This window comes from Molothrus ater, chromosome 14 (assembly GCF_012460135.2).
Source record: "Molothrus ater isolate BHLD 08-10-18 breed brown headed cowbird chromosome 14, BPBGC_Mater_1.1, whole genome shotgun sequence".
Taxonomy (NCBI): Eukaryota; Metazoa; Chordata; class Aves; order Passeriformes; family Icteridae; genus Molothrus; species Molothrus ater.
The window spans coordinates 8,617,680-8,643,024 of record NC_050491.2 but is presented as its reverse complement, the minus strand read 5'-3'; the positions used below and the strand labels follow the sequence as shown (position 1 = coordinate 8,643,024).

The window sequence follows — 25,345 nt, the reverse complement described above, 5'->3', positions numbered from 1 at the left end:
TTAGAAGCAAAGTCAGCAGCTGACAGGTGCCATCCATTACCTTCACAGGAGAGTAACCCTGGAGGGCCTACAGGATTAGTGCTGGGGAGCCTCTGGATTGAGAGGAATGAGCCCCTGGTGGGTAACAATCAAACATAAACACTCCTGCTGTTCAGAATTCTCTAAAACAGGGTAATGGTTGTAATCTTTGCTATGAGCTCTACCCATTCTGTAGCTGGTAATCCCAGCCCTTCATCCCAAAATTAAAGGGCCACATGCTGATACAGAATTTGTGTTCTTGGCTCCTGTTCTCTGGTCAAACTGAGTATTTCACCCTCCAGGAATGTAGTTCTGTCATTTTTTTAATTGGCAAAAAGTGAATGTAACAAAGCAAAAATACATATTAGCTGAGGGAGCTTTAAATGGCAGGGAAAGGACTTTGGTGTTGATAGATGAGAGGGAATTAGAGGACACACTGGTACTGTGGTAAAGATACAGGAGCCTGCAGGTGCTGGCTCACTCAGCAGGGTGGCAGTGGTTTTTTTTGCATCTTCTTGAAAATTGCTGTCTGATGCAAAGGATCAGGGCTCTGTGAGCTACCAGTCAGGCTCCTGGGCACTATGGAGCTGCCACAGGCAGTCACTGAAACGTGTCTGTATCTCATGTTCAGATCATTTGCACTCATCCATGTTAAATGACTGGAAATCAGCAGCAGCTCCCATTTTAGGCTTTGGGGAAAGGCAGTGAAACTTCCATGAGTGCTTGTGATCCCTCCACACTTCCTCAGTGAAGGTGAATCTAAATGCTTTTCAACTTTTGGAAGAAATCTGAATTTGAATTTCAGTCTTTCAATGTTCATATTCCTTTTGGGACTCTGGGTCCCCTGTGATTCTTGGACAAGACATTGAACAGTTGCATGTCTTGCCCACCCTATAGTTTAAAGACAGGCACTGCCCACTCTGTGGGACTCTGTGAAGTGCTGACAGCCAGAACCAAGGAGAAGACATCTCCAAAACTTTTGGAGATGGCTCATATAAAAATATCACCAAACCCTGCCATCTGCCCAGAGATTATTCAGGCATCTGCCACGCACAGAAATATCTGGCAGAATAAAAGAGTCCATAAACCTGATCCCAACAGTAACTGGTGCAACCAGCAGCCTGACTTCCCTGCTGAAGAATCTGCCACCACATCACATGAGAGATGAGGGAGAGCCTGGTGATATCTTTCCCCTCCGACCTCACATGGCCAGATGCTGAACCCCACCTTCCAAAAGGGTTTCCCATGGGATCCTCAGGCATGAATTAGTGCCATGTTTTGCACAAGCACAGGAAAAGTCCCTGGCCATGTTCCCTGCCTTGGCCCCAGTGCAGGCACACATGCACAAGGCAATGGTGCCCTCTGCTCTGTCCTCAGCCACTTGCTGCCCATGGCTGTGTACAGAGCCAGCTCAGGGCTCTGAATCAGCCTCAGTCAGACACCATGGAGCGCAAAAAGCAAATCTGGCTCCTGCAGGAAGCTGAGCAAAATGTATAAGATACATGCTTTGAGCTGAAAATGTACTGACAATGTATTATCTACACATGCCCATTTTAAAAAGGAAATGACAGAATTAACAGGAAATAAAGATTATTCATATTAGGCCTGACCCCAACACTAGTAATCACATTGATTGCCAAATAGCTCCACAAATACTTTTCTTGTACTCAGTGAAAGTTACTTAAGTAGGCAAATACTGCAGGGCCTGGCAAAAGTGGGAGAATTTGGGCTTCTCTGATTCAAAGGTTTATTATTAACAAAACCCTAGGTTGCTCAAACCCCACAGAATGGTTTCAAGTGAACAGTCACACCACTAGTTGGAGAAAGGCACACATGTGATAAAGGAGAATGAAACAGCTCACTGACGTGTTGAGACACAGCTGATAAGGAAAACAAAAAACCAACCTCAAAAATAAACCAGTTCAGTTTCAGCCCAAGCCAGTAGCAGCATCTGGTCTCTTTTCTCTCCCAGCATCAAGAAGATGTGTGCAGCAGTGCTGAAGATATTTCCAATTCTAGCCATCCTTGCAGGTAAGAATAACAAACTGATTGAGATAGTGCTGGAACAAAGGAGCCTGTGGGGGTGAGAGAGCAGGTGAGCCTGACCAGCAAACTGGGAGAACTTGAGAGATGAATGATTTCAGGGTGGAGTAAAAATCATGGCTATACTGCCAGACCATCCTCTGGAAATCCACAAACTGACCCCTGCCTGCTAAGAGCTTTTTGCTCAAGAACAGAATTTTGGCTTTGGTAGATTAATGCTTTGCTCTGATGTCAGGAAGTGGCAAAGAGCTCTTGTGTGGAGAGTTTAGGTCTTTCATGTGTTTCATGGTCAGGTTTTTCCATACTTAGCTTTTGTCTCCCCTTGATAATAGGGCTGGAAATTGATGTCTCAGTTCCTCAACCACCAAAAAATTTTTGGGGGGGATGCTTAACTTTAGGCATGCAAAGAATCTTTTAATTAAATGAGGACTTTTAATGCAAAGAATCTTTTCATTAAATCCAGGAATTTTATGGTATAGTAAAAACTATGTATTATTCATGTTTCAAGGGCATTTCATTGTGCTAAACTTTACATCTAATATATACAGAAGCAGTCATTTTAATGCTCCATGGAGATAAACAGCCCCTGTATCCACTACAGTAAATGAAAGTCAGTTTCCACATCTTCTTTTCCAGATGGAATTATCTGATTTGGGTGCCACAGAAATATTTTAAGTAGCTACTCATGGAGTTTCAGTGTTCTAACTCTCACACACATATAAACCCAACAGATTTTTACCTTAGATATGAAAAGCAGTTCTGAATTGGTACCATATATCATTTTCAAAGCAATGTCCTCTAATTTGGAAGTTCTGGATTTGAGATTAGCCATGTGCCCATATTGGTGGGCACTACTGACTGGGGGTTCCTGTTGTGGCTCAGAAAAGATCAGCAAACTTGGATTTATTTCATGAGTGTTAAAAACTGCAAAGGACTTCAGTGAAAGTGGGAGATTCCTAATTAACTGTGACTTTCTCTGCGGGAAGGAAACAGTCTCTATAATATTGAGAAATAAAAAATAAAACTATAATATTGATGAGTAAAGACACAGATCAGCCATTTTTAACAAGTTATGGTCCTGTTCACACAAGCTGTTTTCACTGAGTTATTTCTTATTTGTACACTTTTTAAAATTTAAACCAAAGGCCTGTATGTAGGAAATGGGATTTGGGGTTGGAAGCCATAAATGCAGAGTGAAAGTGCCATTAACATTCATGGTGAGGAAACAGGCTCTGTTTCACTCTGCTGTCAGTCAGAAGATCCATGTTTCAATTAGCATTGGTTTAAACAGCCTTTTTACTTGAGGGAAGATTATTTCAATTAAATGTATTTCTTCAAAATATGGTTTTATGGAAACTAGAATGCTTTGTGGAGTAATTTTTGCTAAAATTAATTTCTTCTGGAAAATCTTTTAACAATCAGATTCTGTGGCACTCCTGACTCTAAAACCAGAGAATGATAAAGTAAATATGTGGAGCAGATGACTGGAAAATGGATGTTTTCAGCAGAATAACACTGTGTTGAAAGACAGTACCTTTAATCCTGCAAAGAGCAGAAAATAAATACATGTAATCTGTGGCAGGAAACAATCATCCTCTGGCCAACAGTAATTCTTAAAGCTGAGAACAGTGAACTGAGATACCTAAAATAAGATGGCACAGCTTTTCTATTAGATCTCAGTAAGGATTAAGCTGCTGTGAACTCACGTGACAAGCAGAACTGGCAGCCAGTCCTGGGATCCCCTTTCCCCAAGGCAGCTTTGACACATTCAGGTCAGGCTCCAGCCATTCCTGTGACACTACATTAAATGTCTTCACATATAATATAAATCTTGTTGTAGTTTAAACCCATTAATTTTCATCCTAGCCACCATCAACACAGAAAGTATATTATTCTTTTCTTCCTTGCAGTGAGCTTTTGCTATTGAAGCCATCAAAAAAGGAAAACAGTTTAGATAGGTTTGCACACTGTATTAACTCATGAATTTGCAATATTTAATAGTTAAAAATGACAAAATAGATTGTTTATAAAAAGAAACAATCTATTTTGTCATTTTTAATTATTAAATATTGCAATGACAAAATAGATTGTTTCTTTTTATAAACAATGTTTTCTCAGACAGGGCTGTTAATTTCAGCAAAATACTCTTTAGTATTACTGCAGATTCTCCTTAAACTCTCCAAAGCAGCACCCCAACATAAGGTGCACAGATCCTGCATTGAGAAAAATATTTTACATCTTTTTCTCAATCATTAATATATGCAATAAACCCACATGAAAATTATTATAACATTAAATTCTCACCTTGCCTGTTTTGCATAGAAAGCTCAAAAGTGTTTAATGTTTTCCATCCCACTGAAAAGAAAAACATTCTCAGTCTGAATCTATAGACATTAGCTTTCAAACTGGACTCAATAACCTGAAATTCAGGCTTATTTTTCTGACAGCTCTCTCTTTGCTGTCATGTGTCATCATGGCTCGTAATTCACAGAGGATAGAAACAGATGAATACTGTGAGGTGGTGCTTGATTCCTTTCATTACTGTGATTGTGTAGTCAAGGCTGATCAGAGCACTGTGGGGAAGGGCTCACAAGTTGTGTTTGCTCCCCTTCTGCTCTGAGCTCAGCAGAAAGGGTTGATTGAGTTATCAAGAGCTCCCTACAACCCACACAGTAAAAGCACTTCCAAAAAGTTTAGTTTGATTTTCCAATGTAATAGCATTGGGAAAAAAAACAGCCTCTGGAGGTAAACACTTAGAAACCTAAACAAAAACAAAGCAATTAGAAAAGAAAAGCAGAGAAAAGCTGCTGGACTCCAGCCTGAGGGATCCAACAGTGCCACTGAGTCCCAGTCAGAACATAAAGGGTGTATGAAGTGAGAATACTGGAGGTGATGATGCTCCACAGTGAAGGAGACCAGATATCTAATGAAATAACTGCAAAAAACCCAAAAAGGGCAAGAAAGGTGTGTGAGAGGGGTAGACACAAGTGTGAATGAGAGTGCAAAGGACAGGAAAGGTGTGTGAGAGGGGTAGACACAGCTGTAAATGAGAGTGCAAGCACAGGAGAGCACTGTGAGTGCACAAGAAACCTTCAGTTTAACCACAGACTCTTAGTGAGAAGATGACTATCAGCCAATGAGAACAAGTATGGGTTTAGGAACTCTGCTTTTTAAGAATATTATTTGTTGTAAGGGCACAAGTATTCTGGGGGATTAATATGCTTGCTACCTTTTACCCAGTCCCAGCTTGTAATCTTTGAAATTCCACACAAAGCACAAGGGAAGCTGTACTGAAAAGGAGAACAGCCAGATCCATCCTACAGTTTGTTCAATAACACAGAGAGTGATAATTCCTGCATGGCAGCCCCAGCTGATCTCTCCTCTCCACTCTCCCTGCCCACAGGCCACACCAGTGGGGTCGTGGTGACAGTCCCCGAGAAGACAGTGAATGTCACTGCAGGTGGAAATGCAACCCTCGTCTGCACATACACCAGTTCTGGAACCCTGGGAAATTTCTTCATTCAGTGGAGTTTTTACAGTGCCAAAGAGAGCCAGCTGCATACAGTAAGACATTTGTTTATTATTACTATGAAATGATATTTGAGATATCCTTAAGTCCTTAAAGGGTCTTGTTATGTTTGATGGGGTTATCCTTACTACAGACCAGGTAATGTTGGGGTTCCTACCCTAGAGATTAAGGAGTGGGGTGCAGTGAAATGTAGGGGCAGATGAACAATCTAGGCTCCTAGCTCCCACTGACATGCCTGACTGCCATCACAAACTGATGAGAAAGTACAAAAGCGACTCAGATACTCAAACAACTTGCTCCGAGTCACACAGGAAGTGTGAAGCAAAGACCAGGTGTCCAAAAATCACACAAGGGCTGCAGCTCCTGAACCAGCTCCCTTTTCTCTTGTCTGGCAGATATTTCCTGCCATTGTGAAAGCTGCTTTCCTGGTGAGACGCCCTTGCCTATGACAATGTGTTGTTCCCCATTTAGGGATCAAATGAGAGCTCCTTGATCAGGCCCTGCAGTTGCCTTTTGGCAGCTCAGTGAGAGGAGCTGTGCATGGTGGTGGGCTGTGAGCACAAAGTGAGCAGCAAGTGTTGGCAGCACTCTGCAGAACGTTGTCATAGCAGGAAATTTGCCACAGCAAACTTGCATTGGTATTTCCCAGCATCCCATGGCTGTCACTGTGGAAACAGAACAATTACAGGTCAAGGGCAAATGGTCCCTGCCCTTCCTGAGACCCCAAAAGGCTGCAGAGCCAAACAATATCACACTCTGGGGGATAATGAGACAGTGGAGGAGGCTGGAGGGTCAGCATGGAGGGGATTGGGAAGGACACCAATACCAGCAGTGACTTGGTCTAAGCCTGAGCCTCTCGTGTGGCTGTAAGGAGCTTGCAGAGCAGCCTGGTCTGCCTGGAAGGGGTCAGGGATGGGATGTAAATCTGTCTGTATGTACTCACACTACTGCCCAAACCTCAAGAACTGTATGTTAATCTTATGTTTTGGTGGGGAAATGAACCCATGAATTTCATTCCCAGCATAAGACACAGGGTATGAGCTCCCATCAGCTCAATCCTGACAGGTGGTGAGCAGTCAGCAACACATTCCTTTAGAAGAAGAAATCCTGATTAGAAGTGTTGCTGAATCCTTGAAGATTACTGGGATTCCTTTTCCATGCCCTGGCTTGTGCTTGTGGAACAATCATTTCCCATTATTTTTATTCTGTTGCCAACATTTTTTTCCTGAAATTCTGAAAGTTCAATTCTCCTGCCTGGTGTTACAGCTGAGAGTTGATGTAGAGAGATTTGACTCAGAGGAGTGTCACAGTCCACACTCAGGATATTTTTGTCCTGTTCATTATTATTTCCTAATAATATTTCAGTAGGAGGCTTGCCATTGCTGATACAGCTGTACCTTCCATTTGGTTTGCCAATTACAGCAGAATTAGCCTGTAATTTGCAGCATGTGCAGGTTGTAATGTATTTGGCATTAAACAGCAATAGCCAAAATGTAAGAAATGGCAATTTAACCCAAGACAGAGCTGCTCACTCACCTGCAGTATATCACAGCCACAGATAAAGCCTGTATCAGTGCTAAGTACAAACTGGGCCCATCCCAAATTCTGACTCTAGCTGAATAACACACTCATGTAGGCACACCTTGCCTGATTGTGTAGCTGAGTAGTTGTTACTCATTGTTTGCTTTCCTCAAGTTAGAACTGTTTTATTAAATGAAGAATTAGTCCTGAAAGGGTGGTAGCTACAGGTTTCCTAAGTTGTTTATAGTACAATATATTATAATTTTGATCCAGTATGTTACATCTTAAATTATAATTGCTTGTTCGGGTGGGAAGTACAGCACTGACATATAATCAAGCTCATCTCATCCAGATTTGGTTAGAGTCTTTCTGTTCTACTTGCATCAAATTTTCCATATTGCAGCACACTAAATGCCATATTTTTTTCTGGTCACAATCAAGAGAAATAAGCAGATTGCAGTTATAAGTATTTTAGAGGGAGAATCACACACTTTCAAGAGATCCAGGAGGGGAAAACCATTTGTAAACTTGGGCTAATGATGAGAAAAATACCCCTGAAAATTACAATCATAAAATACTGTGGGTGGTTCAGAATACACTCGACAATAACAAACCAATGTAAGACTACCAGATGTCAGGGAAACCTCATGGATCAGTCCCCCCAGTGCTCCCTCCTGGCTTCTGCAGCCCTCACTGCAGGCAGTGGGAAAGCTGTGCCTATAAGGTCCATGGGAAGCATTGCTGGGAAAATTGCAGCAGGATTCCCCCATCTGAAAGTCATTTCACGGCAAATTCACACATTTGCAGTGGCTGTGCTTGTGAGGGGTGATTTGCATTTTCATTCCATAAAGTCAGTTCAGTGTGGAAAGGCCCTGGGTTAGTGCTAATCCCGCTCTCCTTGAGCACCGAGGCACAATCCTGGGCTGGCAGGGAGGCTCAGGGGGTTCCCTCCCTTTGCTCCCTGCATCCTGCTGCTGTCCCTGGAGGGTGCAGGACTGGGACACTGCTCTTCTTAAAACGCTTTCAGCAACCCCTTCAGTCTTGGATTACTTGACCCTGTGTCCTTTCACCACCACCTGGCAATTCCTTACCATTTTCAACCTATTCACTATAAAATTAATGGTGCTAATGCAAACACTGGGAAGAAAGGCTTGTGACTGCTTGTGGAAAATATGGTTTAAGAATCACACGACACAGCTGAACATAAAGTTGGATTTTCACCCTCCCTCTGAATGAGGCTGGTATTTCTATTTCAGGCTGAATCTAAGAAAGGACTGGGAGCCTGAAAGCCTGCATGTTTTCTTCTCACAAGTTTAAACAAAAGTTAATCTCTCTACAAACCTGGCTCTGCCCTGGTGGATTGGCACATTGCTGAATTAAGTTTCACATTTTGTTCCAAGTAGGAAACATATGCATGAAAATGGAAGAGGCTGCCAGCTTTGGCTTTCATTGTTTAGGTTAAACAATACTAATATGCAATGCAAAAATATATTTAATATGCTGGTAAAATGCTAAACACAACTATAGTGGAAAGACTGGCACCATATCTTACTGAATACCATAACAATAGCTTGAATTTTAACTGGAATAAAATTATTTAATTTTATGAGGTATTTAGATTTTTCTAACCGATCCATAACAAAGTACCAAACACTTCCTTGTAAATAGCATACATTTGCCCTGAAAAATTTTTGAAAATTCTGGCTCTAGTCAAAGTTTGCCATTTTTTTTCACCATCCAATTGAATAAAATTTTCAAATTCCATTTTTGATTATTGGAAAATTCTGCCAAATATTTTGAAGACAGGAGACTTACAATTTCTGTAAAAAATTACAGAAAATACATCTTCTCCCACCTACTAAATTTTAAAATTTTAATTTACTTAATACTAGATGTCTTGATGACCATGTTATTCACACAGGCACTGTACTGAAAATAATAAGATTAAGCAGAAGAGATATTCTCTATAACAAATACATGTGGAAAAATTATTGATTTTAATAAATACTGTTTATTTAAACAACTGAGAACATGGCCCTTTCTCTCTACAATGGCAACAAGTAACAGCGCAAGCTATAAACATTATATACATTTATAAACGTTTTATGTAATTAAGGCAAATTTATACCACTAAGGACCTTTTGGCTTTAAGCATTAATGAATGGGAGGGTTAAATTGCTAGGTTTTAGGACATATCATATAAAGAGCAGAGGCCATAGGTACCCCTTTACTTTACACTGCCACTTACAGTCCAGATTTTACAGTGTTTTGAGATCCATAAGCTCAGGTACAGTCCTGCAGTGAGATCAGCAATGCCAGGAGCAGGACTAGTGCCAGTATTAATTTAATGTCCCTAAGTACTCAGCAGCAGCTTTTACCTTGCCACAAGGGCAGGGCTGCGCTTTTCTTTACTTTGCAGCCCTGCTACTGAGGCAGATCTGCCTCCCAGCACAGCCTTGCTGAGGCTGGTTTTGTCTTTTGCTGCTTGTTGTGGTGTTTCCCTGCCCTGCCCTGCCTTGTCCCCCTCCCCAGGGCTGCCACAGGTGTCACAGCTCCAGCCATGGCAGTTACACCAGGGGCAAGGAGGAGCCACCACAGCCAGGCTGCTCACGGGCAGCACAGTGCAAAGGGGGCAAGCAAACAGAGCCAGGTGTTCACTGCACTCTTTTGAAGACAGCACAGCTTTAGTGGGTAAATATAAACGGTTTTTTTCCTAACTGAGCCTAACTCTGCTCTTTTCCTGAGATGTTTCTCTAGTAGAAGTAATTTCCCTCACTTGAACTTAATAATGTAAGTACAAAATCATGGAAAATAGGATGCCATACATATTTTTAACTTTTTATTTTTGCCATTTAGCCCTTAGCAACATGCCCTTTAATCCTGAATTTAAGTTTTAAATAAAAACTCCCAGCCAAGGATCTTGAGAACTTTCCAGCACTGAGTGATCTCTATTTTATCTCAACAAACTGAGGCTAACGCCACTCTGCTCACCCAGGGTCCATCACAGCCTGGCCTGGTTCATAAGGCAAAGTCCCAGCTCCTGCTAAGAGCTACATCTGTGCTGCATTTCATGCTCTGAGTCACCTGGCTGGCCCCAGTGTAAAGCACCTAAGTAAATGTTTGCAAGCTGGAGCCTCTGTTGACACTTCACAGGCGAGGCTGCAGCCTTGTAAAGCTAAATCCAACTCCTGAACCCAGCCTGGGCCACACCTTGAGCCTCAGCCCAAGCCACCCACAGCTAAAGTCACTGAAATGATCAGGGACACTGCCTGGCCAACCAAGACGTGCCCAGGGCAGGATTCTTGATTGAAATTTTAAATTCACTATATGAGTAAAGGTCATGGATGCTGTTACTTTTAGGCAAAACAGAATTATTGATAGACTTCTTTTGAAAATCTTCTCCAAAAAAAAAAGCAAACTTGTGGCACATTGGTCAGCAACAGGGGACAAGGAGGGAAAGTCCAAAGGAGGAAAGAGACAAGAGTGACCTGAGCACAGATGTGTCAGCTCCTTCCACACTGACCCCCCAAATTCAGATTATCAGTAGTCCCAATAGCAGCACAACTCAGCTGCCCAGCACAAAGCAAGGCACAGCCCTGGCCACTGGGCTAGCCCAGGTGAGAGCCAGAGGCCAGCCAGCCCTGTATGTGGGGGGTTTCCATCAAAGCTTCTGAAAGAACAAATTCCCCTCCCTGTAGTCTGAACAGTTCAGGGGACACCTTCACACACTCTGAGCCACAAGACACCTGAGATGCTGTTCTGCAGAGCTGCCAGTGCTGCAGGGGACACCAGCCTGGGAGCAGAGCAGTCCTTCCCAGCCCATGAGAAAGATGAGCCTGTGGGAAACACCTCCTGAGGCAGTACAGGAGCACGTCCTGGAAAGAAAGGGCCTCTCTCACCCATAAGCATTTCTTTTGCCTAGAGCTGATTTTTTAGAACTGAGTTTTATCAGCACTTGGATGCCTGAGCAGGCACTGTAAGGAACAGCTCCATGGGGAGCAGAGGCAGCACCTGCAGAGCAGAGGGATGGAGCTGCTGGTGTTGTGTCACTGCCATTGGAGTGACTCTGGGTGTCACTGGGACCATGGGGCACTGCCTGTGGCCATCACAAAGGGAAGTGCAGGCAAGAAGAAAATAATCAGGTTGTAACTGGGGTGTTTGGAGCAAACATTAGACTTTAATCTTAGTGTGCCTAATTTTAGGTAGAATTTAGGAATAAGCTTGTTTCACCTTGTGGTTGACAAGGCCTGAGGTACTTTCTGCACAAAGCACTGAACCCAAGGCACCCTGCCCTTGTGATCAGCACGGATGGTAGGTGGGGAGCTGTGTGAGAAATGGCTCTTTGATTTTGGGGGAACATTTAAAGTCTCATTTAACTCTCAGATCAGCACATTTTTACTCAAATGCAGCATTCCCCGTGCCATGGTATTCTGAGTATGGATGAAAAGTCAGTCAGTCTTTGTCAAAAGACGGTGTATGTGACAGATGCACGGGGAAGATGTAGCTGGAGATACAAGGTAAGAAAACAATCCCCATAATCTTAAGGGGGAAACAGAGCTAAATAGCTTCTACTAGATTTGTGCTACTGTGAAACCTGTATTCATATTCTGTATTGAAATCTCAAAAGCTGCCCATGACTGAAATAAGTTGAATTGGATGCATGATCCAGAATTTTTAACTCACCCTATTTTTTATTGCATTTTTCTCTGTCAAAATTATTTTGGATGTAGCTGTTGTGTTTGGGTTTTTCTTCCCCACCTCTTCTAGGTGGCTGAACTGGCACCTTCAGGAATATTCTACCCAAAGGGTATCTGAAGGGTGTGTGCACCCACAAGGAGCCTCTGGGCTGAATGTGAGCAAGACTGGACAGCGCAAACTTGGGGCTACATATTTACATAGAAAAAAAAAGTCATCCTGGATCTCCTTTCTAGAATATAAAAGGATTTTGAGATGTGGTGGATACCAAGGACACTGAGCTGAACCAGCTTCCTCTCAGCTGTCAGCTCAGTGTTCCAGCCCTAATCCATTCCAAACTCTCTGACTGCAGCAGGGTTCCCATCTCACCATGAGGTACAGGGTACAGCCTAATGTAAACTGACATCTAATAATAACTGCTGAAGAGCAGTTGCACCAAATGCACTGAGAAAACACATTTGTTCTTGATGGGAATTATTCACTAATAGTTCGGCCACCAGAATGATACTGTGAGGACATGAAAGAGCTGCTCCTTCAATATATTTGCATCAGTTAAAGCTGCTGAATGATTAATCCTCTAAAGGCTTCTGACTCCCTTCCTTTCTTCTACCAAAGCACTATTGTGACAAGACACTTCTTGTCATTATTAATACCTTCAATTCCCTGTGCAAAAAGCCCAGTAAGGGATATCCCTGTAGTATCCCTACTACCTTCTGGCAGATCAGAGTTTTGACAAAAATGTGTGAAAAGAAGCTGTGGATGAAAGAAGGGATTTGGGCCCAAATTCAGTCATGTGACATGTCAAAGAAACCAACACATGTGTGAACATTTGCTTTCTTAGCTAGCTGAGCTCAGAACCTGAGCTTTGGGCCTTCGTTGACACTCTGACTGTGTGGCATTTGTTCTCTCTTTAGATGGTAAGATGCTTAAGGAAGTGATGAGCATTTTTTCCCCTTGCTGTTATTTTATAAATTCTGTCCATCCTCAGAATTCAAAAAGAGATCATGATCTCAAACCAGTAAAGTTGTTAATGTCCTCCATTTTCTAGTAGCTTGAGAAAATGTCAAACAGAAAATGACAAACAACCCAATGACAGGGCCCTCTGGATGCTGGAGCTTTCCAGCTCTCCAGGCAAAGACTGAGTCACACACAGAATCCACCAGAAAAACATCATCCAACAGGATCCTAGAGCTTTACATGTGCTGCAAAGGGAGAAGAGGCTGGGGGAGGAAAGACAGGTACTGGAAAAGAGGTCATGTCCTGAAACTGTCCTCCAGTCAGGAAGTCAGGATTCTGTGGAGATTAGCAGGACACTTTGTAATGCCCTTCAAGTGCATCTCACAACTCTGATATCCATAAGTACTGGGCACGTAGAGCATTGTGATGCAGTGACTCCAGGAGATGGGGATGGGAGGAGTATTGACCTGGAAATTATGAAGGAGTCCATCCAAAGCCATCTGAAAGACACATATTTACACAAATTCTAGTATATATTTGTCCTGCCAAAAGAAGAAGAGAAGCAGAGGGAGGAATGTTTCGTCTAATTTCCTGCCTGCTTCTTCACACACTCCCTTCACACCCTAAGGAAGATCTTTCTACAGAAGTTGTATGACAAAAACCTGTAGGTGGGTTCCTCACACTCTGCTGAACATCTGGCAGCTTTTCAAAGTCCTCAGCTCAGCCTCAACTCTGCTGGCAGTTTCCTCTGCAGGCAAATAAATATATTCTACACCATCACTGGGAGAAACTGCCTGTGGACATGAAGGGTAACCACAGCTCTGGTTGGGATGGCTGGGACAGCAGCTCTGGGCACTGCCTGGCCACAGCTTGAACAACCAACTAAACTGCAGCCCTTTCTAAGGTCACAGATGTCTTCTGGGCAACTTTGCTGTTCAGCAGGAACAAGTGTCTCAGATTGTGAAGTTATTAGGGACAACAGTTTTAGAAGTGATAATCTCCACTCCTTCTTCTGTCAGTTGTTTGATTAGTCACCCAGGCAGCTGCTTCCAGGAGATGTGAAAAGGCACCATTACATAATAACTTGCCTGAACAAACTGGCTGGTAAGGAGAAGCAACGGCCATTAATGCATCCTCAATATTGTTTCTGCTCTGGTAAATCATCAACTTCACTACAGCTGCTCATGATTTGCTAGAGGACATGAAAAGCTTGTTTGAAGGGAAGCACAGCAGATTTTTTTTTTTTTTTTTGCATTCAAGATGGTGTACTTGATTTATTTATCACACAAGATTACCATTGACTAAATATACAGTTTTCCCATATACACACATTTTAGGTAATATGGAAAGAAAAGTCAGTGATGTGTGTCTGTAGAAGAAAACATTGGCTGGCAGTTGACCAAAACCAGAAAGTTTCTATCTTCAACAGAAAACAAATTTTTTACTTTTGAATAGAAACAGAAACACTTTTGCAAAGATTTTCATTTCAGTTTTCTGAAAGCCACAAACCAGCTTTTCAAGGACAGCATAAAACCAATTTGAACCAGGGTTTAAAATATCCATTTTGAGTGTATTGTTTAAAATGGACTATGAATTCACAGCCAATTAACTGAAACATATTCCTCTTAAATGAAATTTCCTGTGTACACAGTCCAATCATACCTCTGGGACAAGAGATACACTCAGCAATTAATCAGAACATTATTCAGCCTTTTTGGTGTTTACCACCTTCCTTCAGGCAATGAACTCCAGAGCCAGGGAGATAAGCATGGAACAGGAGAGAACAGAGAACAGGCAGGAGCCTGCAGAGGAACTGAACACATTGCCTGAGAATGTTCCACTGCCTTTATGTTCATGGCTGACAAAAAGTGACCCAGTAAGAAATTCTGTTTGAATCTACGAAGAGAAGAAATAATCTCTGCTGTGTTGACACCTGCCTCAGATTGAACAGCACACTCAAAATATTTTCTCTGCATTCATTGACTCAGAAAGAGAGAACACAGGATTAGTTTTTCAGTGCATTGTATGAGGACTTGAGCATGTAATTCACCCTGACTCCAGGTCAAATACACCAAGGAGCATTTGCTCCTCTGCAGGGTTTACTGACGTGCCCTGCCTGCATTTACAACTTGCAGTGCCAGTCTTATTCCCAGGAAGAAGGGCTGTATCTAAATGAGCATTCTGTGGACCCCTTCTGCTACTCCTTACTCTCACATAATCCCAAATCACTCTGAGGTAGATTGAGCAGAATTTAGCCCCTTTTTCCAACAACCAAGCCTTTAATAGGGTATGATGGGCCTGACACTTCTTTCATGCTGCAGCAAGACACACATTACTTCATTTAAATCATTGTAGAGCTTTATGTCACATTAGTGTAAGGAGCTGATGGAACCCCTTTCACTGCCCTACTCCAAGAGTGCAGTTGGAGAGGAGATGGAAATCCAGCCCATCACTGTTGAGAGCTATGCAGGGACATCAGCCTCAGAAGAGGCTGAAGTTAGAAGTCACAGTTCTTGTAACTTCAGACCCTTGCAAGAAACAGTGATAAATAATACTCTGCTATTACTCACTCAGATAAATGTAAAATGAGACAAATGGGGGGAGTGTGTTTTTGTGATTCCAGGTACACAACTTTTTTGATGAGTGATTTGTTTAAACCAAACTCCGTATTTTGAACACTCTCCTTCCCCAGAGAATACAGTGTGTCCATCCAGACTCTGGTTTGGCAATAGAGTTCCATCTCTAGACATTTGCAAAGCACAAAATCAGTTTTAAAACTGATAGTGTTGCATGTACTCAATGGAAACTGGGAGGAGTATCCAGCTTCAGCACTTTCTAACCAGGTCTGTCATCAAGCTGACCCTGGACCTCTTACACTTCCCCACTGTGCCAGCAGTGTTCCACACCTTGGGAATGCTTTGGTGTTCAGAGCCCTGCCTCAATTGTACCTGGTGTTTGTAATCCTGGGGCAGGGAAAGATAAAGTCTGGCTGAGGAGTATGCAAAACTGCTCTTGAGAGAGGGCCAAGCTGCAGTCCTGGAGCTGCTGGTGCTGTGCAAGCTGATTCTGACCTTCATTCTCAAAGCCATATCTTTGCATAAACCAGCTGTGCTCTGACAGTTTTGGAGTGTACCTTGCTTTAAGCTAATAAAGGCTTTTAGATAACATTTCTTAAAGACTTCAGTCAACACCATATCAGGGAGGATAAACAGAATTAAGAATTAATATTCTTAATTCAAAATGCAATCAGTTGATCTGCAAAGTAAAGCAAATTGTACTTCTCACCAGGGATCTGCAGTATCCCTAAAAGGCAGGGAACTTTGACCAAAAGGAAATTTTGATACTAGTCAAGTGAGAATGGCCTGTGAAGAGGAGTCTTTTTCCTACAAGCATTTTCCCACTATTTCCATTAAAAAACACACTGTTACTCCAGTTTCACTGGTGATTCTGGAATACTGCCAGTAGGAACAGTGTTAGATCTACTTGGGTCACAACATTCTATATGGACACCTCTCACAAGTTCAGAGAAATGACTGAGTGTGCTGGAACTGTTCACTTTGCTGAGTGAGTGTCTGTAGATGCTGGGGGAACACACTGCCTACCCAAATACTGTCACTGTCATACAACACTATCATTAACACCTCAGAAAAATGACAATTAATGAATTGTAGTTTTCCACATCTTTGTTCTTTCAGGTCTTGGTTTCAGAGCAGAGTTAGATTGGGCAGAGGGCAGGTACTCCTTGAGAACTGCTGTACTTACCCAGAGCAGATGAGATACTGCAGTTCCTAAACAGACTCAGGCCCAAGGCTCAGACTGCCATCGGGCTCTGCAGTGAACACAATTCTACCTCTCCTTTCCATCAGCAGACAACAAGTTTGGGCTTATGAGGCCACTTCTACTCCACAGTGTTACTAAGAGTAGTTAATGCTACTGAAGTCAGTGAAATCAGTCAATGTTAAATCAGCAACTTTTATTTGGGAGGAAATGCTGCATTGCTTAGAAACATTTATCCTTACTATGCCTATCATTTGGCAAACCATTTTTTTACTATTTAGTAAAAGGGGAACTTCTTGATCCCAAATAGGAACCCCCCAACCACAGGCCAGCAGGTATTCTTTATTTCCTCCCTGATATAAATTCAAAAAGCCAAGATAGTCCATGACACTGCCTCCAAAGCTGATGACACAAACAAGAACAGCATGGCTGCTCTAATTGCATGTGTGATGACTCTGCTCTGTTCTTGTACTGCATCCTCATGGCTTTCAAATTTACTGCCAACAGATCAGGTGCCCTGTTTGCCTAGACCTTTGTCTTGTGAATTCATTTCAGTCCTCTGTTTGTGGAATTTTACAGAATCCTTTCCAGATTCTATATCTGGAAAGCTCTGCAGCCACCCACTTTTTCCAATGACAGGTCCATCCTTGTCATAATCTTCTACTCTGTCTCTTATTAATGCTATCACAAATTATCAGTGCTTCACTTAATACCATTATTCACTGTGCATGACTTAGCATTTTTCACAAAATTCTCATTTGATGTTCAATGGTCTCGCTTTTGTTTTTGCAATTGCATCAGTCTGCGCTTGGAGTATGCACAAAGATTTAGCTACTGTCAATTACACAATTAAAAATACCATTTCTGAAAAGCTTGTTTTTTAAGAACCTTTAGAATTATGTATTCAAATGTACTATGTCTTCATTTCTGCTTTCTTGGGGGAGGAGGCAAGAAAAGGGGTGACATTGCTTGGCTTTAATCAGAAATCAAATATATTCTGAGTACCAAACAAAGCAGCAAGAAGATCTTTTGTTATTAAACTAACAATTGTTTCTTTATCACAGATCTATTATTATTCAGGAGGCCAGTCTTACTCCTATGGAGCATTTAAGAACAGAATAACAGCTTCAACAAGTCCAGGGAATGCATCAATAACAATCACCAACATGCAGCCCTCAGACACTGGTTCCTACACCTGTGAAGTTTTCAGCCCTCAGGGTGATGCTGGACAGAGTCAAAAATCTGTGATTGTCAATGTGCTGGGTAAGCGCCTCCCCTCTCTATTGCTGTATTGTCTTTTTCGTCCCAGATTATGAAACACTGAATTCACAGCTCAAAATGCGTAGGGCCAGAGGGAATGACAGGCTGTGGTAAACAAGGCCCATGATGCAGAGGGAGCTCCCTGAGTCACTGCTGCAGCGCTCCAAGGGCTCTGGAGGCAGGCAGAGCCTGGCTGCCCTCTAGCTTCCAGCCACAGCTGACCTGCTCCCACTCCACAGCTGCCTCAGCTGCAGGCACAGCTCACTCGCCCACCACTGCCCTTCAGAGTCACTTTGTGCTCTCAAAAAGTTCCCTTCTGTAAGCAGGTAAGAGGGTGGCCAGAATTTCCCAGCTTCACTCCATTTTTCATACTGGAAATCAAAGTGATACTAGTTTTGGTTAAAATAAAACACTATTTTAGCTGGGAGTGACAACTTCTCACTGAAACCACTACATGCAGTCCCAGCACAGTCCAAAACTTTGCTAATTGTACCTAATGTTGATCATGGTGCCTTGCATAAATGTAGGGAGAGGCAGCAGCACAGCCCAAGAGTTCTGACTCACATAAATTCCCAAAACCTCTAGAAACTTCCTATTTATTGGATGAAAGTAGTACAAAGTTTGTTTTGTGTGAAAGAAAGCAATAATTCAACCATGAACAGGCAGAGCAGAAAGGATGAAAAGCAGATAAACTTGGCATCACTTGCCTATCTTCCAGGCATAAGCAAAAGATACATGTAAACTGATTTCCTGAAAAACCAAAGCACTACTGTCTAAAATTCCCAAAACAAATAGTAAATCTTGGAACAGTTGAATAAAAGATTGCACTTTTTACATGAAAACCAAGAAAAGTTGTTGTTTGGGCTACGTTTGCTGGTGATTTCCCTTGATAGCACTCTAAAGAACCACAAAAGCATTTCTGGAGGTTGGAAATTAAAAACAATGGTGCAAGTGAAGACAGAATCTTCCCTTTTGTGCAAAGTGAGGACATTATATAAAAGTGGATACATTTTTAACAGAACTATAGGTGATTTATTTCCTTCACAACCTGTTAATATTCTGAAAGAATTGGGCCTTGATCGTCTCCCTCTCTGTGGAAAGCTCCTGCCATGCCTCTAAGTAAAATGATGTTGCTATGTGGCAGAATGGTGTATGGTGAATAGTGAGTAGTAGTGAGTGAAAATAATTGATAGTTGCAGTTTCAACACCTCCCTAACAGTTAATATGCAAATGAAAGACAATAAAACTGTATCCTAGGCCATGTGCATATATTTAATATTACTCCTTTTTTAATGGGAGAGGCTTTGGTCCATGAATGAGACTCTGCTCTTGGATGGAAACCTGTACATGGAGTTCAGCTCATTGCTCACAGCAGCTTGGTACCAGAACTTGAGGTGATGTTTGCAGCCAGGTGTGCGCTCCAGATGTGTCTGTTCTTATTTTACAGTCAAACCATCAAAACCTTTCTGCAAAGTAGAAGGAACCCCTGAAAAAGGCCATCTGATCTACCTCCTATGCAACTGTGAAGAGGGCTTGCCTCGCCCCACCTACCGCTGGTACAAAGTTGATGAGAACACCCTCAAGCCTGTGACAGAACAACTTGGTATGTAACCTCAGGACTAACATACCATGTTCAGGATCTGAAATTCCAGCATTCCAAATGCTGTGTATCACATAGGCTAATTAAAATTAATCCTCCTCTTCCAATAGTCAATGTCACAGGATCATATTTTTACTTATTCAAATCAACTGACAGCTGTCAAAACCACAGGATGCTTTTTCTATTTAATGTATATAAAAAATTTTGAAGTCCATGCCTTTAAATTGTTAAAATGAGAGAAATATGTATGTCTTTACATCTCTCCTCCCTTGAAATTTTGAGTGAATTTAAGTTGAGTCAATTTGTCATTCAAGTACTAGCACATTCTTCCCTCCCAGAAATTTTCTGGACCTGTTACATTTTCATTTGTGGAGTTACACAGACAGCCACAGTATCAGTGTGGGTAAAACATCAGCCAGACTGGTTGGCAGAGTAGGGGCTTCTATTACACCCCCAAAGAATCCACTGGAGCAGTTTTCAAAGAACGTAAATATTTTATTTTAAAGAATATAAAAAACCACACAAATAAATCAATAATTGCTGAACCCTTTTTCTAATACCTGAATAGCTCTGAGTTACCCACTACAGAGAACTGTTTGCCTCTACAGAATAAAAACAATAACGTGTACCTGCTCCCCACTTGTCCCAGATCCAAACTCTGGCATCCTTTACATTGGCAACCTCACCACCTTTGAAACTGGCTACTATCGGTGCATAGCCAGCAACCTGCTGGGGAACAGCACCTGTGAGCTGGACCTAACAGCAAAACGTGAGTAAAACACACCAAAGCAATCACACCTTTGATGGAGAACATGCACAGCTTGCAGGAAAATTCTTTAACAACTTTGAAGCTTAGATTATTTTTTTCCAAGTAAGAACAGAACAGGAATTGGAGAGCTCTGGAGATTTCATCCAGGCCTGCCCAGGCTTTACGACGACCTAGAAAACTGATTTAACATCCTTACCTTAATTTCCTGCAAGGAGCAGGAGCTGGACCTGGGTCTGACTGCAGAATCTTTACTGAGAATAGACAGACAAGGAGTTTTGAGCAGTTTCTTCCAGCCAACAGTCCCACTGAGGTCTCCCCACCCCAGAAATTACAACCATCAGTGAAATGTGGCAGTACAAGGACTGGGGCACTGGAGATGTGACCACTAGCTGAAAGGCAGAACTAAAGGCAGCCTGGATTTCAGGATGTGTTTGCAATGATTGAAAAGCAAAGGCTTTTACCTACTGTCAGTATTACAGCCCAATGATTCCTTTAGCCAGGCACAAACAGGGAGTTTGTTGGGAGAGGGAGCCACCCAGTGAGAGAGGAGGCAGCAAAGACCACCCAAGCACAGAGCTCTCAATTTCCTCGAGCATCTTTGGCCACCCTCCTGCAAAGAGTTCTTTGAATCCAATCCCTTCATTCTGCTAAAGGCTCCTGCACTAGATTTCCATGGGATTTTGCTATACTACTACTTCTTTAAAAGTCAAGTAATCTTTTTCTTTCATTTGCAGATTCAGATGGTGGTATTGTTGCTGGAGCACTGATTGGAGCAATTTTGGCAGCTGCTATAATCTGCATTATTGTCTGGGTCTTAACCAAGAAGGCAAAAAATAGGAAGCCATCAAATAATGAGATGCAGTAAGAATTTCTGTTTATTTCATTTTAAGACAAGTATTTCTGTAAAGCACTGCTGCTAATTCAGAACTAAAGTAAAATGAACAATACAAGTTTTGAGAAAACTTCCAGAGTGAACATCTGCTTTTGGGGGACTTTTTACCTGTTGCTTTTATAACAGAAGGTGCCATTGCCCTCTTCCCTATTTTAACAGGCAGCTTCCACTTAGCAGCCTCTGAAACAGTGAAGTAAATGTTTTTAAACAACACAAACTAAAGTGGCAAGTTATAAAAGCAGCTCTTTAGAGTTAAAGTTAATGGGGTCTGATAAAAGCAGGTGGAGGAAGTAAAAAAAGAAAGAGCAGCTAAGGGTCACCTCAGGAAATTTACTGATATTTAAACACAGAGGGCTCAGGTCAGTGCTATCTGAAATTACAGGACACACACTTGGGATACTCCCAGGCATTTCAGATTGCAGGAAACACAAGGTTTAGACAACAGAATGGACCCAGAATGTCCATTTTGATCCTGCCCTGGAGATGTTTTCTTCTCCGTGCTTTGGTTGCTCATTTTTCCCCTAAATTGCCAAATCTTCTGAATAGGGATAATCTCATGCACTATATAGACTGTATTCAGCCCATTGATGTAAAATGCTAAATAACTACATAGAGTTGAGGCCAGAGAAAAACTGTGACTTCCCTGTAGCACAGGTTTAAGACTTCCTAATACAGAATTCTGCTAGCCCAGACCAGTGATCAGTCACGCATGCACCTGATTTCTGCTTTCAATTGATGCAGCATTAACACCTAGTTTTGTACTTGGATCCTAATAAATCTTACTGCATTGAATTAAACCACTAGCATCTGATATTTTTTACCATGTGAAAGTGCTTCAGTATTGGGAGTTGGTTTATTATTGTTTTGATAAGATAAAAGGAATTAATACCTGTTACAAGAAATATTTTTCTAGATTTCCATATTTTCTAAAACACTAAATGTATTTTATTTGACCTTTCCAGATTTCAGTCTTTTCATAATTCTTTTCTGACTGAACTCTAGTTTTTGTGCCCTTCAGTGGGACCCCAGATGTACATGGAATTTCCCAGAAAGCTCACATGGAGCAGCAAGTTTTGCTATCACTCCTCAGATGCTGCAGCACTCAGTTTCCCTTTCCACTTCCCTGGCATAACATTTAAACATACTAAAATCTATTTTATTCTAATGGGATCACTTAAACCAGCAATGCAGATGTCTTTCTAGCTAATATGCTGTCAGTCTTTCTGTCTCAGCACCAGTGGTGTTTTAAACTCTTCACACAATCTTGAAACAGTCATCATAACATCAGAGTCACTGTTCAGATAGCAAATACAAAGATTCATTATTTTGAAAGACTCTAGCGTACATGGGATTTCAGCATGTGAGATCACAATCCTAATCCTGTCTTTCTGCAGAGAAATGGTTCAGAAACAATCCAATGCAGACTATGTTCAGGTACCCAATGAAGAAAACATTCCTGTGACCACAGTTCCATCAAGCAATGCAACAAATGAATACCCCAGTGTTGATGAAACAGCAGCTCCTGCGACACCTGAAAATGGCGAGAAGCAAGAAGCAGAAAAAGAAGAAACAGCCTAGAGTTTATAATAGTTTTCTTTGTCACCTTTGGACCCCTTGTACAAAAATTATTGCCATTGAATTAACATAGAAGCATGACTAAAACTTGTATTCAAGGCATTTGTATTGTGACCCACTGGGGTGGATCAAAAATGGTCTGTTACACAGGCACTTCATAAATAGCAGAAGATTTGGCCTTTAAAGTGAACCAAAATTCTTTTATTATCTAGTTATACAGTACAAAAAATTAGTATAAAAAGACTATCATCTACATCAACCTATTTTGCAAAACTAATTAGGAAATGGGCTGAAGCATTTGTCAAAGTAAGCTTTCCAGTCAACTACCAGTACTGCTGTGTGTGCACAGAGTTCAGAACTACAGCAGCCTTGTCCAGAAACAGTGTTAGCCAACCTCCTTCATGTGCACCAAATAATCATGGCCAGTACATTGCAGTGTTTCAAGGAACTGATTTTGCACATCAGAAGTAAAAACAGGTTACATTATTGTCATCAGAATGCTGAAACACCTGTTAATATCTTAACAGATGTTAAGAACTGAATCAAGGAAATCTTGTGTGTCTGAATTCCACCTAAGCTAAAAAAAATTAAAAAAAAAAAAAAAGAATCCTGGAAAATTTTACCCTGTTGCTGCCTGACGTGGAAAACATTCTGTTAACAGTGACCTCCTTGGCTTAAAGCTCCCAAGGGTGCCAGTGTTCCAGAGTTGTCTGTTTCAGCAATTCTGGCTTTCAGTTTAATGGAGCTGGCATTTGGGTACCCAGTTCAGACAGACATGACTGTTGTACACAACAGGAGCTGGAGATCTAAATCCTTTGCAAGGCTTGTTCCAATAGGCATGCACAGCAGCACATTCCTCATGACACACAGATAAAGCTACTTTCAAAGCTTAGGAGTGATACTGCCTTCTATACAGCACATGAGTTTTGATTGCTTCCTCTGTCTGAGATGATTTAAATCTCTTTCCAGGCTAGTCCTACCCACTAAGCAACAAACTCAGGCTACTTTTCTTCTGGTCTCTTATCCCAGTGTAACAATCTATCTTCTGTAGATGAAAGCATCAAGAGGGAGGTAAGTGGCGCACAGCACACCAGCAATGACACGGAGAGCCGGCAGTTGAGCCACGAGTGCCCTCTTGGAAGAAGAAAAGGGAATTGAAACACACACACCTGGGTCACTAGACAATCCTTCTCCCTGGGCCTCATTTCTAAGGTTACATAAACTGTTTTTCATAAAGGCAAAGATAATACTTCCAGAAAAGCTCAAGGACCATGGGGCTCAGGCAAAGGCAGACCCACAGCCTTGCTGATACAGGCAGACACTGGTTTCAGTCTCATGCACTGCAGCAAAGCATATCTGGCTCAGGGATCTCGAGCTTTTTGGCACTTAAGTTTTCATAGGATCTAATATTCATAAATCCTTTGGTGACTGTTCCTAGACTATAAACATTAGTTGTATGCAACATTTAAGATTTCTGGGCTAAAACTTTCAGCTTCAGTTCCTACAGCTCTAAGTACATTTTTCAAAATAGTGAGTAATAAAAATATATATATATATATATAAGGAAAAAAAATATGTGGCAATATTTAAGGATGTAACACATGAGATCCTGGTTAATATTTATTTTGGATCTTCAAGCATAATTGTATTCATTGCTCTTTCCTCAGTTTTCTGACTTCCAAATATTTTTCTTTGATAGGTGCGTCCCATCAAAGTGTTAGCTTCATTCCAGACTAAAATAGTATTAATGGTATTCTTCTAACACTATTTTAGCCAAAAACTGTTTGTGCCAGTCTGTGAGGGTCACACCCTTGCTAATATCAATACTGCCATGTTGTAGCAGGGGATCCTCAGACTCCTCTCTCCCCAGAATATCCAGGGTAAATCTCAAATTGGAATCTATACAGAAATCTCCTTAACCAGGCAGCTCTTATTGACTCTGTGCCAGGCCAAATTCCTCCCTCACATCCTGCCATCCAGGTTAAGCAGCTTACTGAAAATATCTGATATTGACAGCCAATTTGTGCAAACCTGCAGGATGATGACATTAAACACACTCAGAAAAAGCAAAGGAACAGTCAGTACTACCTGCTGCTCTTCGGGGGCTATTTCTTACTGAAGCTGTTTCCTGATGATATAATTCAAATCCATTATTGGTCCAAAGGCTTGGCTGACAGCAATAATTTAAAATACTTTATCTGACATTCCTAAGCATTCTTTTATTCTTGTCCTTCATAGGAAAAGATTAATGGCTTCATGTCACTGCTATAGCTGTACTAGTTCTTCTAAAGCCATTTCCTGCATGGATGAGTACTTGTCACATTGTTCTTACTGCTACACCTTTCCAGCTTCCACATCTCTGCAGCAGCACTACTGTGATTCAAGAGGGGACTCTATTATGTGGTCATATTTCTTTTAATCTTTCCTTCATCTCACTTCCCCCATTTATCTGCTGGTATTCCTTATCTAACTTGCTACAGTAAGATAGGAGCTTATGCTGGTGAAGTTGTCTCTAACTTCTATAGATGGTACAGTCTTCCTAGAACATCACAGGTTTTATATTTGTTCAAAAAGTAGAAATTGCTCAAGTTGTGTTTAAGTTTTATATAAAAGAAACAATTCACCACATTCTTGACTAATGACTCCTCTCATACTTCTAATCACCAGTGAGTAATAGATGGTAGTAAAAAGGCAAAACAAGAAGCAAAA

At 41.6% G+C, this 25,345-nt stretch overlaps 1 protein-coding gene across 1 annotated transcript; it reads left to right on the top strand.

Annotated features, from left to right (window-relative positions):
* The first annotated feature begins 2,000 nt into the window (after window positions 1–2,000).
* On the top strand, window positions 2,001–22,639 carry VSIG1 (V-set and immunoglobulin domain containing 1). Its single transcript, XM_036402378.1, has 8 exons — window positions 2,001–2,049; window positions 5,465–5,625; window positions 11,521–11,628; window positions 17,605–17,803; window positions 19,248–19,403; window positions 20,050–20,169; window positions 20,904–21,030; window positions 22,456–22,639. The coding sequence occupies exons 1-8, from the start codon at window positions 2,001–2,003 to the stop codon at window positions 22,637–22,639; spliced, it is 1,104 nt and encodes a 367-aa protein (XP_036258271.1).
* The last annotated feature ends 2,706 nt before the right edge of the window (window positions 22,640–25,345 follow it).

Excerpts from the sequence above, each read along its gene's own strand:
- VSIG1 (XM_036402378.1), top strand. The coding sequence starts at position 2,001 with ATGTGTGCAGCAGTGCTGAAGATATTTCCAATTCTAGCCATCCTTGCA. Across the intron at positions 2,050-5,464 it reads AATTCTAGCCATCCTTGCAG|GCCACACCAGTGGGGTCGTG; the intron begins GTAAGAATAACA and ends CCCTGCCCACAG. Across the intron at positions 20,170-20,903 it reads GCTGGACCTAACAGCAAAAC|ATTCAGATGGTGGTATTGTT; the intron begins GTGAGTAAAACA and ends TTTCATTTGCAG.